Source organism: Gigantopelta aegis, chromosome 4 (genome assembly GCF_016097555.1).
Source record: "Gigantopelta aegis isolate Gae_Host chromosome 4, Gae_host_genome, whole genome shotgun sequence".
Lineage (NCBI taxonomy): Eukaryota > Metazoa > Mollusca > Gastropoda > Neomphalida > Peltospiridae > Gigantopelta > Gigantopelta aegis.
Window position 1 is genome coordinate 45,265,423 of NC_054702.1, and position 13,324 is coordinate 45,278,746.

General features: G+C 36.1%; 1 protein-coding gene across 4 annotated transcripts in view; it reads left to right on the top strand.

Moving 5' to 3' along the window:
• Positions 1-13,324, top strand: part of LOC121370606 (EH domain-binding protein 1-like) — an 88,848-nt gene that overhangs the window by 5,945 nt on the left and 69,579 nt on the right. For all 4 annotated transcript variants that reach the window (XM_041495951.1, XM_041495952.1, XM_041495954.1 and 1 more), the window contains exons 2-3: positions 5,050-5,183; positions 8,026-8,083. In XM_041495951.1, coding sequence (XP_041351885.1) covers positions 5,083-5,183; positions 8,026-8,083 — 159 coding nt within the window. In that variant the 5' untranslated portion in view covers positions 5,050-5,082. The remainder of the gene's footprint in view (positions 1-5,049; positions 5,184-8,025; positions 8,084-13,324) is intronic.

A 13,324-nucleotide genomic window follows, 5' to 3' on the forward strand; every position in this document is an offset into this window, starting at 1 on the left:
TTTATAGGCACTTGCCCACAGACAGGAAAGCATATACCGTGGCCATTGACCAGTTGTGGTGCACTAGTTGTAACAAGAAAAAATCCAGTCAGTTGAATAGATCCACCGAGGTGTTCAATACTGAGTTAAATCCCACCCCATATAGCTTAGAGGCAACTGTCTAATGTAGTCTGTGTATATACAGGCACCTTCTCCCTTGAATCGGGCTTAGATGAGTCCACTGTATCTAATATATGGCAAATTTGAGACTTGGTGTAGAGAAAAAGAAAAGAAACCTGGTGCTGCCACATTATGGCACATAATTGCTTTTACTTTTCCACAGACAAACCATATCAGTGTTATCATTTTCATCGATTAAACTTGATATAGAGCACTGGTTGGAAATATTCAAATAGCCAATGGCTCGAGCAGTGGACTACAGCAAGTAGCATAATCTACTCATTGGAGGAAATTCATCCCATATTTAAACCTGATTAATATATACTAACTGAATATTTTTTAAATATTAACTCTTTAGAAAACAACATCCATATTTGTTTTGTTTTTTCTTCTCTTCAGATGCCATTCTTTTTATTTTTGTGCCCATTTCAATTTTGCAGAACTTTCTGTCTTAGCACTTAAAAGACGGTTTTAGTTAGCGGTAGATAGTTCGCATCCTCAGAGCTGGCAATTTAAATGAAGCTATCACTCTCCCTCCCCATCACTCCTCTCATACTAGTTTAAGGAAAGAAAGAAAGAAAGAAATGTTTTATTTAACGATGCACTCAACACATTTTTATTTACGGTTATATGGCATCAGACATATGGTTAAGGACCACACAGATTCTGAGTGAGGAAACCCGCTGTCGCCACTTTATGGGCTACTCTTTTTCGATTAGCAGCAAACATACCACGGCCTTTGATGTGCCAGTCGTGGTGCACTGGCTGGAGCAACAAGTAGCCCAATGGGCCCACCGATGGGGATCAATCCCAAACCGACCGCACATGAAGCGAGCACTTTATCACTGGGCCACATCTTGCCCTTCTGTGTTAGAGTTACATACAAATGTGAAGGTTTTGAAGGTTTCTGTGTTTGTATGGTGTTTTCATACAGTACATATATATACAATGTATATATCATCTTTATTTCAGTACATGTATACGTGTACATTATATCTGTTGCTGGATTGTGCAATACAGGTATTTATTTTTGAATTAATTAAGAATGTAAAAATGTTTTTAAAATTTGGTTAAATATTATTTATTATTTTGTGACAAAAAGCAAGGAACAATTTGCTACACAATTCTGAAACATTAAATAGTTGCTAATCAATAAAAAAAATGTCACTATATTAATTTAATACAAATTCTGAAATATTGCCATAAATATAAAATTATAGATTTTAGCATAATCGGAGAAAGCTCAGCATTTAAATAATTGTGATTATATATATATATATATATACACAGTCAAACCTGTCCTAGCGGCCACCTGTATTCAGCGGTCACCTACCTTAAGCGGCCAGCAGCCACCAAAATCCGATCCCAAATCGCTAAAATACCTGTATTAAGCAGCCACAGTAAGTGTTTACTATTATATAAAAGGGATATTTAACAACAGCGATACGGTGCAGCAAAGAACTGATTTTCACACCTTCAGGAATACATGTACCCATTCAGTCCTGACATCTCTACTGTGTATCAGTTAAGAAAGTATGGCCATGAAGTGCATCTAATTGCTTCTGGGCAGGCTACGTTTGACATTTGTAGGTTCACTTACTTTGACAATACACTGCATGAAGTAGAAATTAAATAATTAAATGGAAAGAGAAAACAAACTTGTTGAGAACGGTTAATTTAATACATTCCAGTTGACGTTTTTCCTGAAGGAGGCGACATGTCAAACGTTTATTTGTAGTAAACTGTGAAGCACGCATCCATTAATTAGCAGTACACAAGCTAAAACAAGAAACAACAACAAAGATTTTAAAGACGATATGCAGCAACCTGTAATCAGCGGCCACCTGTCTTTAAGTGGCCACCTTTATCTACTCCCTTGTGTAACCGCTTAAGACAGGTTTGACTGTATATGTAACCTACATATGCTTGATTTGTAATAGTATAGATCTTTATATATAAAATGGTGAACATTTGCACACCTGTGTCATTACTTCAATAAGTGCTATAAATACATACATTGAATGACCAGAATCTATTAAGAATGCACACACTAAATAGTCTTTAGAAATTAGTTCAGAGTACATATATAGACATGTAGTTATAGACTTGGTGAAATTACAAACTAATTATCATACAACAAAATGTAAAAGTAGAATTTAGTTTTAATTGAAAAAAGAAAAATATTTGCATCAAGTGTGTGTGTGTGTGTGTGTGTGTAAAACTATTAATATATTTAAAATTGCATCTGCACAAGATTGTCAAAAGAATTATTTAATACGGTCATGTTTATTCACATGAATTGCTATCAGGTACTTTGTCACTCCCCAGGATGATGCACCCTTCCTAACCCTACTAAATGTTTTGTCCCATCCCCTTTGTACAGTATTACACATACATTACAGTGTACATGTCTGCATGACATCATCAAGCAATCCACATTGTGCCACATACAATATAACAGTGTTTATTACACATAGCATGACACATGTATATCTCTTAAATTGTTTTCTTCTCTCATAAATTTTACACATATATAGGTTTTTATGAGACTCATTTTAAATGTATATAAATAGGTACAGTATACATCTACATAACATTGTTGTTTACAGGAAAGTCTCAGTCTGTCACATCTGCAGTTTATTATTTTCATAAAAAATTCATTGTGACCTGCATTTATCAGAAAAATTCAACTTAAAAACACTTGTCTTTTGGGAAATTAGCATTACATATATATGTATTTCATACATTGTATATAAAACAGATTATTTTTTATTTCATCTCCTAAAGCTTAACATGGGATTAATTTTTTGCGTGTATAAATTGTTTATTCTTTGAGGAAATGTGTTGAGCTGTTGACACTTACTGGTGAGTTGACTGAGTATACTGTTTATTCGTGATAAACGCAGGGTTAATATGTTTCCATCTGCTTCCTGCTCACACTGGTGATCAGATGATGTGTTGGCAGCATCCAGTGTCTGGTGCTTGACCTACAGTACTACAAGCACATGGATCTATACAAGTATACACTACAAGTTATATACTCATCTTACGTGTTGTATGTACCTGTTGTATGTACGTGTCCAAAAAATGGATCATCACTTCATCAGTGTGTGGCAGAAACTGAACTGTGGTAAATTAGGAAAATAGTCTTAACCAGAGAGACAGAATGGAATTCCAATTACCACAGGCAGAATTCCAGATTATTACCCATATGGTTAAAAATATCTTGGTGCATAACAAAGTGATACATCCCACTAGAACACCAAGTTAATAAATAAATAGGATATGAAACTCGCTGTCAGTTCATATCATGTTTATGTCCCTCATGAAATAATTTTCATTGTCACTCGCTAAAGGTCGTGACATTAGAAAATTATTTTACTCAGGAAATAAACATGATACGAAATGGAAGCTCGTTTAATATTCCATAATTCTACCAGATTCTTATTGTGATTTCACACACTTACTAATGGATTCAATATGTTGTTTATAAAATATATAAAATTTAAAATACTTTCGATAAGTTGAATTTTACAAATTATGTCTAATTAATACATGCATTTGTTGTATGTTTAACATGTCTTTATTTTCAAACAAAATTTCCATCTTACTCTGAATAATACAGGTTATCTACAAATAGTTTGCTGTTGAATATTACATGTATATTTAAGTGCTGTTTCAACAGTTTACACAATATGAATCGGCCAGTTTTTAACGTTCAAACATTTCCGTAACCCCATTCCTTCTCTCAAGCATTATGCAATTGTTGACCTACCCATTATCACTATCAGCAATCTGATTAAAATTAGCTCTACTGGGTCTACCAGTAGATCTAACAGCATTGCATGGACTTCCATGTCCAGGTAACATTTCATCTATAAATAACAATTTAAATATCGACCAATTACACTTTGCCTTTTATAGCGTTATTCGGAAGCATGTAAATTCTAAAAATATCGAGCGAGATTATTTATGCAATAGAACTTGTTGGTCTTTTTCAACATTGAAAAAACTTGGAAAATGCAGTAATAAACTCTGGATTGTTAACAGTTGGGTTTTTTCGTCTTGATACAAATTTTATATAAAATTGTATATTGCAATTAGTTTCCGGTATACTTCGTAATTCACCCGAATCATTTCGTATACCCTCGGCATAATCCCGAATGTTTTCAAATTCTTTTCAAATCACTGGCATGATTTTGCAAGTAAGGTTTTGATTGGTCGAATGAAAGGTCAACTGGACATGAGCTCCAACGGGCTGCTGTTAGATCCACATTTAATAGTGGATCTAATTTTAATTAGATTGCACTATCAGCATCCTGACTAGATTATACTGACCTCATAAAATCCTGGACATTAATTAGTGGCAATTTTCTAATTTTATTTTGCAGTGGAGCTTTCACTTTTCTTTATTAATTATTAATTTTTTTATTATTGACAAATTAAACTCCTGTCTTACACATTAACTGCAAAACTGCCGTGGGAAATGCTGTGGATACTATTTTTCCATGGCATATTCCTTTGCATTGGCCATTTTTATATATAACCAATAAGTCATTAAGTACATGTTTAATATACATGTAATTTGTTTGATATACAAGCTGTTTGTAAGGTTTAAGCTGTCAATCACTTGCCAGATTGCTATATATAAGTTGAGTAATATTAATTCATTGTTAATTTGTCACAGAACTAATTCCAGAATTAGCATGTTTTGTAAACAAATTTTACTGTGATTTTTGTTTTGTTTTGGATGACACATTAAATTGGGCTGCTCATTTGCATACAGAATCACCAAATAGCCAGTATGTTTTTCATCCAAAGCCAGACCATACATGAGGCACTACATCTCAATAGTCTGTGTATTAAATTGAGTTTGTTGGTATGTTTCAGATTTAAGGTTTTGATCCACCAAGGGTGACCACCATGAGTGTGTGGAAGCGATTGCAGCGAGTTGGCAAGTCAGCTTCCAAGTTCCAGTTCACTGCTTCGTACCAGGAGCTGATGGTGGAGTGCACAAAGAAATGGTAAAAACTCCACAGTCACACCACTTTTATAAACAGTAGTGACCCTAACATTACAGCATTCAGGGCTTTATATCACCTATGAACATTTCTAGACTCCGATAATTAGCACCAGTCCCCAAAGGCTATGTCTAATTCCCAACTTTGGAGTAAAATATTCCCAATATAAATGTAAATACAGTCAAACCTGTCCTAGTAGCCACCTGTATTCAGTGGTCACCTGCCTTAAGCGGCCTCTTTTTTCCCTCCCAAACGAGTTATAATGTAAATGCACCTGTAATAAGTGGTCACCTGTCTTAACGCGGCCAGCAGCCACCTAAATCGGATCCCAAATCGCTAAAATACCTGTATTAAGCGGCCACATTAGTTTTAAGTGTTTACTATTATACAAAAGGGATATTTTAACAACAGAGATAAGGTGCACCATCAGGAATACTAGTACCCATTCAATCCCAACACCTCTACTGTGTATCAATTAAGAAAGTATGACTGCAATGCATCTAATTGCCTCTGGGCAGGCTACGCTTGGCATTTGTACATTAACTTACTATGACAATACACCGCATGAAGTAGGAATTAAATAATTAAATAGAAAAATAAAACAAACATGTTGAGAACGTTTTTTTTAATACATTCCATTTGCATTTTTTCTGAAGCACACATCCGTTGATTAGCAGTACAGTAAAACAAGAAACAACAAATGTTTTAAAGACTACATATGTGGCAACCTGTAATCAGCGGTCACCTGTCTTAAGCGGCCACTTTTATCTACTCCCTAGTGTGACCGCTTAAGGCAGGTTTGACTGTAATTCCCATTCCAAATGGCGATTATTAATAAATTAATATGCGTCATTATACTCTTTGATATGGAGGAAGCTGGACCCTAGATTAACAGATATAAAACAGATAATAATGTAATCTTTAATTCTGATGTATAGATACTGTAAATCATGTAATTAATACGTCATGATATTATTGCGTCCGTACATGAGTGAACAAAAATGCGTATTTTTATTAATGCGTCGGTTAAAAGTCCACCTCACATAAAAACCAGTTCTGTTGTTGTTATATTGTTTGGGCTTCATCTTTCATGTTAAAAGAAGTCGGTAGTTGTTTTCACAGCTACTACATAACCTGAAGCTAATTGCATGGTGGGTCGACCAAGAAGCCCTAATTACTTAAAGTAGTGTAATTAGTATAACTACACCTTATTGTTAAGGGTATGATGATGATAACTAGTTTAACGTGCCCATATACCACTAGGGTTTCGAACACGCCCATCCCGAGTCCGACCTCCGATAAGATCGGTGGCCTGACTCGGGATGGAGTGGGGTGGGGGGGGGGGGGTGGGGTGAAAATGGGCAGAATTTTGAAAATAGCAATTAGTAAAAAAGTTAATAGAATAAATAAAATAAATAAAAAGGTTACAAGCCAAAAATAAAAAGAATTGACTACTCGGCCGAATATTTACATAATTTGGAGCATTTTAGAAGGACAGTCCAAAACTAAATAAGAGAAAGAAGAGAGGATCGGACTATTTAATAATATTAAAAAAGAGAGTAATTTCGACATAAAATTTTGAACGCAGATCTAAAAGTTTAAAGTCCGATCGATATGTCCACGCGAGTGGCCTCATTAAGGCCGTTTGGGTGCACAGCTTAAAGGGACGAGATGGGTTGCATCCTGTCAAGAAAACCCCTAGATTGACAGTCGATAGACGATGAAGGTTTAGTGCTGTGCTGAAATACAGATCTTGAGAAGCCGGATCCGTCTGAACGAGAGAGTATCAGACTAGGGTATAGTCCAGTCGTCATGGGTTGGTATAGTGGTGCGGACGGGCCCGACTCCGGAGGATACGAGATGGTATCACTATAAAGCAAGGTAAAGTCTAGAAAAAGAGTAGTAGGGGCCCAACCCGCTTCCTATTTCTTCTTAGAGTGGGGCGGTCAATCTTCGAGTGCTGCTAGGACAGGCTCGGACATGTAGAGACTAAACGCGAACAACCGTGGCGTTCTGCAGAATGGCCGTCATACAAGTCACGAAAAAAACCAAGTCGACAGTCAGACGGAGAAATGACGTGGAGGCAAGGAATCTCGCTAAAAAAGAATCCATCCAGGTGGTGCAGACTGTCGAAACGAGAAGCGTTCCAGCGTTCAATCAGTTCCAGTGGCCGCATACATCCCAGTAGTAAACTTCATTTCGCTGACAAAAACAACGAAATGAAGGACCCCCAAGTCGAGCACACGAAAGCACGTGCAGTGTGCACAAGCGAAACAAACACGTCTTACCGCGTGGAGCTCCAGACTGGGAATCGTTACGGGTATGCCTCGCACTTTTGTGTGGTGATTGCTTCTAATTAATCCACCAGTAGGAATAAAAGGTAAACGTTCGCTATTACAGGGCACAATATTTCACGCGAACGCAGACGTATTATTCTAACAAATGTTTTAGACTGATTTTATACACTTGATGCGCAGCACAGGAATAGACATTAACAAATGCGATATATTGCAACAGTGACAACTTGCGACCAGTCTAAATTTAAATGCTATGTATAGAGTCGAGCCAAATGGTTTGAAGAAATACGCATGGATTGTTGGTTACGGTTTTTGTATTTTGTTTCATCTTTATATTATAAAAGTTTTATTTTATTGAGAAGTATTAATATAGTAAAATCCTGCACATTTTTTGTATTGGGAATGAGTCTAAACAAAATGCGTCAAGTTATTATTGCGTCGATGTGTTCGCCGCATTTTTCGCATTAATTACTTGCTCGCATTAATTTCATGATTTACAGTATTTAATTTTCCAATAAATCCACATTTTTTTTTATTTTTTTTTCCAGGCAGCCCAACAAAGTGTGTGTAGTTTGGACGAGACGGAATAGAAGGAAGTCTACTCAGGTAGGGTTCTAGCATCTTTATGTACAAGATTTACATGTCACTTGTACAAACACTTGACAAATCAACTCTTTTAAAGAACATTGGACAGTGGATAACTATACAGTGCTGTTCGGTGTATCGGCACACCTAAGCATTCTAGGACCATTTTCTATGTGAAAACTATGAAATACTTAATAAAATGTGTCTCACCAATGAAGCAGTGCATAATCTGAAATACACTACAAATTTTTTATGTCTGTAGTAAATAAACATTTTAAAATGGTGCAGGTGCAGGTGTGAATCGTTGACCCTGCTATTTATAGACCGCCCATAACCTCACTTTTAGCCCATAAATGCTACACTGTTGTCCCAGAATTATTTTAGTACTTTTTTGTTTTGTCTTGTTAAAAATATTACCCGGTACTATGAAAATGAACGATCACACATAACCCATCTCATGATCAATTTCGGACTCGTTTTCTTGAGTGGCACAGTACTGCAGATGCATACATGTTCATTGTCATGCATGGCTATTAGCCTATTTAAGATGCCTACATGGATTTTATTTTTCTCTTTGTAGATTGTGCACACATGTGAATCTTATTTCGCTTTTATTTTTTATAACAATGTGACAATTGTGAATTGGAATGACTATCAAGTTTCGTTTTGTTTGCATTTGTTTGTGTTTTCCTTTTCAGTTTAAATAAAAATAATCGAACAAAAATAATTAGTTTACTATAATTTTAAAAATGTGGGAAAGGTGTTTTTAGACTGGTTTTAACATTCTTAATATCAATAAGGCTGACCTAGTTCACGTTTATAGACATGAAAACAGGTGAATGATTTATTTTGAAATTATGATATAATTATTGATCATTATAAAAAAATTTTTTATTGCACCCGTAACAATAAATGTTGCTACTTGATTAACCACTGAAAAAGGAATTGCACTTTAATACGTTAAAAACGCCGACAACATGACAACTTCCTAAGCATGCTTAAGCAAAATACCAAGTGCTCCGAATCACCGGACGCGCCGATACACCGGACACGGTTGTACAATTAATCTGGATGGCAGCAATTTGGTACAATTTAGAAAATAGGTGAATAATTTAGTATTTAACTGGGAATAAAATAAGAGATTAAAAAGAGTGAATGAAAATATGTGGTGTTACATGTTAGACTTAGAAGTTTCTGAAGGCAGGATATAGCCCTGTGGTATAGCGATGGCCTAATGCTTGGTTGGTCTGGTATCATTCCTGTTGGTAGGCCTATTGGACTATTTCCCGTTCCAGCCAGTACTGTACCACGACTGGTATATCAAAGATCATAGTATATGCTGTCTATAAGATGGTGCATATAAAAGATCTCTTACAACTAATGGAAAAATGTAGTGGGTTTCCTCTCTAAGACTATATGTCAAAGTTACCAAATGTTTGACGTTCACTAACCAATGGTTAAGAAATCAGTATGTTTTAGTGGTGTCCTTAAACGAAACAAACTGTAACTTTCACAAGTTTCTGTTGTTATATTTTATGTGGCGGGACGTAGCCCAGTGGTAAAGTGCTTGCTTGATGCACGGTCGGTCTGGGATCGATCCCCATCATTGGGCCCATTGGGTTATTTCTCGCTCCATCCAATGCACCACGACTGGTATATCAAAGGCTGTGGTATGTGCTATACTTTCTATGGGATGGTGTATATAAAAGATATCTTGCAACTAATAGGAAAATGTAGTGGGTTTTCTCTCTGAGACTATATACTAAAATTACCAAATGTTTGACATTCAATAGCCAATTATTAAGAAATCAGTATGTTTTAATGGTGTCATTAAATGAAACAAACTGTTCCTTTTACAAGTTTCTGCTATTATATTTTATGTATATGGATTTATGTTCATATTTATCTTACACCCACTTTTTATATTGGTAGATTATGACGACCAATTAAATAACTTGTCAAGTGCCTTGAGCCCGACTTGATTCCTTTTGAGTAAATTATCAGTTGCATATTCATTACATCAGGGAACATTTGTTTTCAGAAATTTGAATTAGCTAACATGATGTTATAACTAAATAAGGCTAGCTAACTTGGCTTTATTCAACAATATATATACTTTAAATTTTAGAAATACAGATTATTTACCCACTTGTTTTGTTGGGTTGCAGGATATTGGTCTTTATAAAGCTAATCAATGATATACTTTGTATTGGTTTAATGCTAAAAGGTTCTGTGCAGCAGAATAATATACAAATAACCGATTTATGCTATAAACCTATATGCAGTAAAGTGGATTCGACTGTATGACCAAATAAAGCTAGCTTGGTTAGCTTTATTGAACAATATTTATGCTTTAAATTTTTAAAATACAGATTATTTACCCATGCGTTTTGTTGGGTTGCTGGATAGGAACAATAACACTGTTACAGGTTAAATGATGAAAGATAACGAGTTTAGCCTGTTCAGGATGAAGGGGAACTTTGCTTGGCAGGTCTGGCAGTCTTCCCCATTCATATCTACACAAAAGGCAGGGCTTCTAGATTATGGTAGCCCCACTCCCATGGCTAGTGATATTCAACGTTGGGCTAGTAAATAACTACTATTGCCATGACCAACGGCTAGTGAATTTTTTGTAAATATGAATATCCTGCCCTCACCCCAACCCCCAAATGTTAGTGTTTTTAAGCTCTGATTCCCTCTTTAGGTGACATAAATATCTGATATTAAGTTATTTAGTAAAATTGTATTAATTTAAAGTGAAGTAGGGCTAGTGAATTTTTAAATGTGGCTAGTAAATTTTTTTAATCACTGATCCCATGGCTAGTTGATTTTATAAAGATTCTAGAATCCCTGTAAAAGGATGCTAATATCGTACATCAGTCCCCAGTTGTTCTCCTTATCCGTTGCTTGTTTTTTGTCTTTAAAGCAGTCGACAGATACAGCAGTGTGATTAGTGTCCACTGTACATATAGGTACAAGCGGTTGAATGTATTTAAAGTAGCAGTTAGATTATTGATTTTTTTCTTGTGTTAGCAAGTAAACTGGTGTGATTCATTCTCGCATGATACAGAACTGCTGTTCTCAGCCTTTTGTTGGTTTAGTGAATAAACTGTGAATTATTAACTTCCACTAACAGTGGTTTCATCACATAGGTGCTAATCAGTTGTGATAACCACCTGAAAATATAACATTGAAACAATATAGAATCACACAGTTGCAGAAATATTTTTTTCAAAATTATTTTATAACTTGGGGGGTCGACTTATAAGAGGGTAAAAACATTTCACCAAAAAATATTAGTTTTGGGGATTATTTTACAAGTTTTATTGTTGAAGTATGCCATGTATTTATACTCAAATATGTTAATTTGACACATTTATTTTTTATAACCTATTTTTTTTGGCATTAGAACGGTTTTGGTTATGCGAAAAGGCGTGCGATCTCACTCACATGCCAAGACAACAGTCCACTTAGTTAACTTAACAGTCATCACTAATAGTAAAAATGTAAACAATACTAACTACCTGTTGCCTGAGTTTATCTTGAAATCTGGTCACTGGCATTAATGGTTGTTCAAACAATGTTTTGTCGGTGATTAACTTCATGAATATTACTGAGCTTTCCCTTAAAATAGACTGATCTCTGCAGTTCACTAGAGCAATAGGGGCACACATCATTTGGTACAAAAACCATTGTACTTCCAGAGTTATCCTCCTTACATGTATTAATATGGCGGCAAAACGTGATACTTTCAGTTTTATCGTTGTGATCTGTTGTCAGTGTTATAAATAAAGTTGTTGTCTGTGCACAAAACCATTTTGGTGATAGCCCTGTTATGGAAGAAAGTGAGATTGTTCCAGAGATAGAGATAAATGAGTCGAGTATGGAACAACAGTTAGCTTTTAAAAAGCTTGAGTATGAAAGAAGAACGTGCATTAGATAGAGAAAGAGAGAGAGAAATAGGAGAGAGAGAGAGAAAAAAGAAGATAGAGATAGAGAAGAGAGAGAGAGAGATAGAGAGAGAGATAAGAGAGAGAGGGTAGAGAAAAAGAAGATAGAAATAGAGAGAGAGAGAAAAAGAAGATAGAGATAGAGAGAGAGAGAAGAGAGAGATAGGGATAGAGAATTCCAGGTAGCAAAATTAAAAGTGGAACATGAGTTAAAGTTGAATACTGAAGAAGTTAGACGAGAGGCAGGAAATGGGTTTAACATGTCGGAGGCTTATAGATCAGTGCCTGTATTTGACGACCAACTTTTTGAACGGGCCGCTAAGCAGCTAAATTGGCCGCAGTCTAAGTGGACATTGTTAGCCGTGTCTGAGTTTAAGGGGAAGGCTAGCGTAGCTTATAATTCAATGAGTGATGAGCGAGCAAGTCAGTACGACCTAGTTAAGTCTGCAGTGTTGAGGGCTTATGAATTACGACCTGAGGATTATCGTTTACGGTATAGCGAGTTGAGAAAGACGCAGGGTCAGTCTTATAGTGAGTTTGTGGCTAAGAAAGCAGGGATGTTTGATAAATGGGTGATTTCTCATCAGGTAGGGTCATATACCGAGTTACGGGAATTGTTGATCTTACAGGACATTAAAAATGGATTACCAGTTAGCTTACGTATTCATTTAGAGGATCGTGATATCAAAAAAATAGAGGAGGCAGGCATAGCGGCAGATGATTACGTGTTAATACACAAAGCTCAGGCAGTACAGGGTAGCTCTATACAACAGGGTGATAAGAAGAAATTTCAGCCAGGTTTTTCCCGGGAAAGTAATTATCGGGGAGAGTCATCTAGTTGGTCAGCTAGTCAGGCAAGGAATGCACCTGGTGGGCAAAGTAAGGATAAACCTGCATTATCACCCAATGCACGAACTTTCCGTCCACATTGCAATTACTGTAAAAAGGATAACCTTCTTGTCGGGGACTGTTTTAAAAGGAAACGCGATAATGTGCAAGTGGTCGGTTTAGTGAGGTCAGCTCCGTTAGCGAGAGAGTTAATGGTTAGTTCCATGGCAGAGAAAGTAAACCCGTATGTGTCCACTGGTATGGTTTGTGATGTGAAACAAGAGTTGAGTCCTAAGGCAATATCAATCTATCGGGATACAGGGTGTAGCCAGTCTCTTATAACGTCAGATTGTTTAGCTGGTATGGAGAATTCAGATACAGGACGTAGTTTGGCCTTAACCTCAGTTACTGGGGAAAATATGGTAGTCCGGTTACATAACGTTTTCTTGTGTTCGAAGTTTGTGACGGGACCAGTCATTATGGG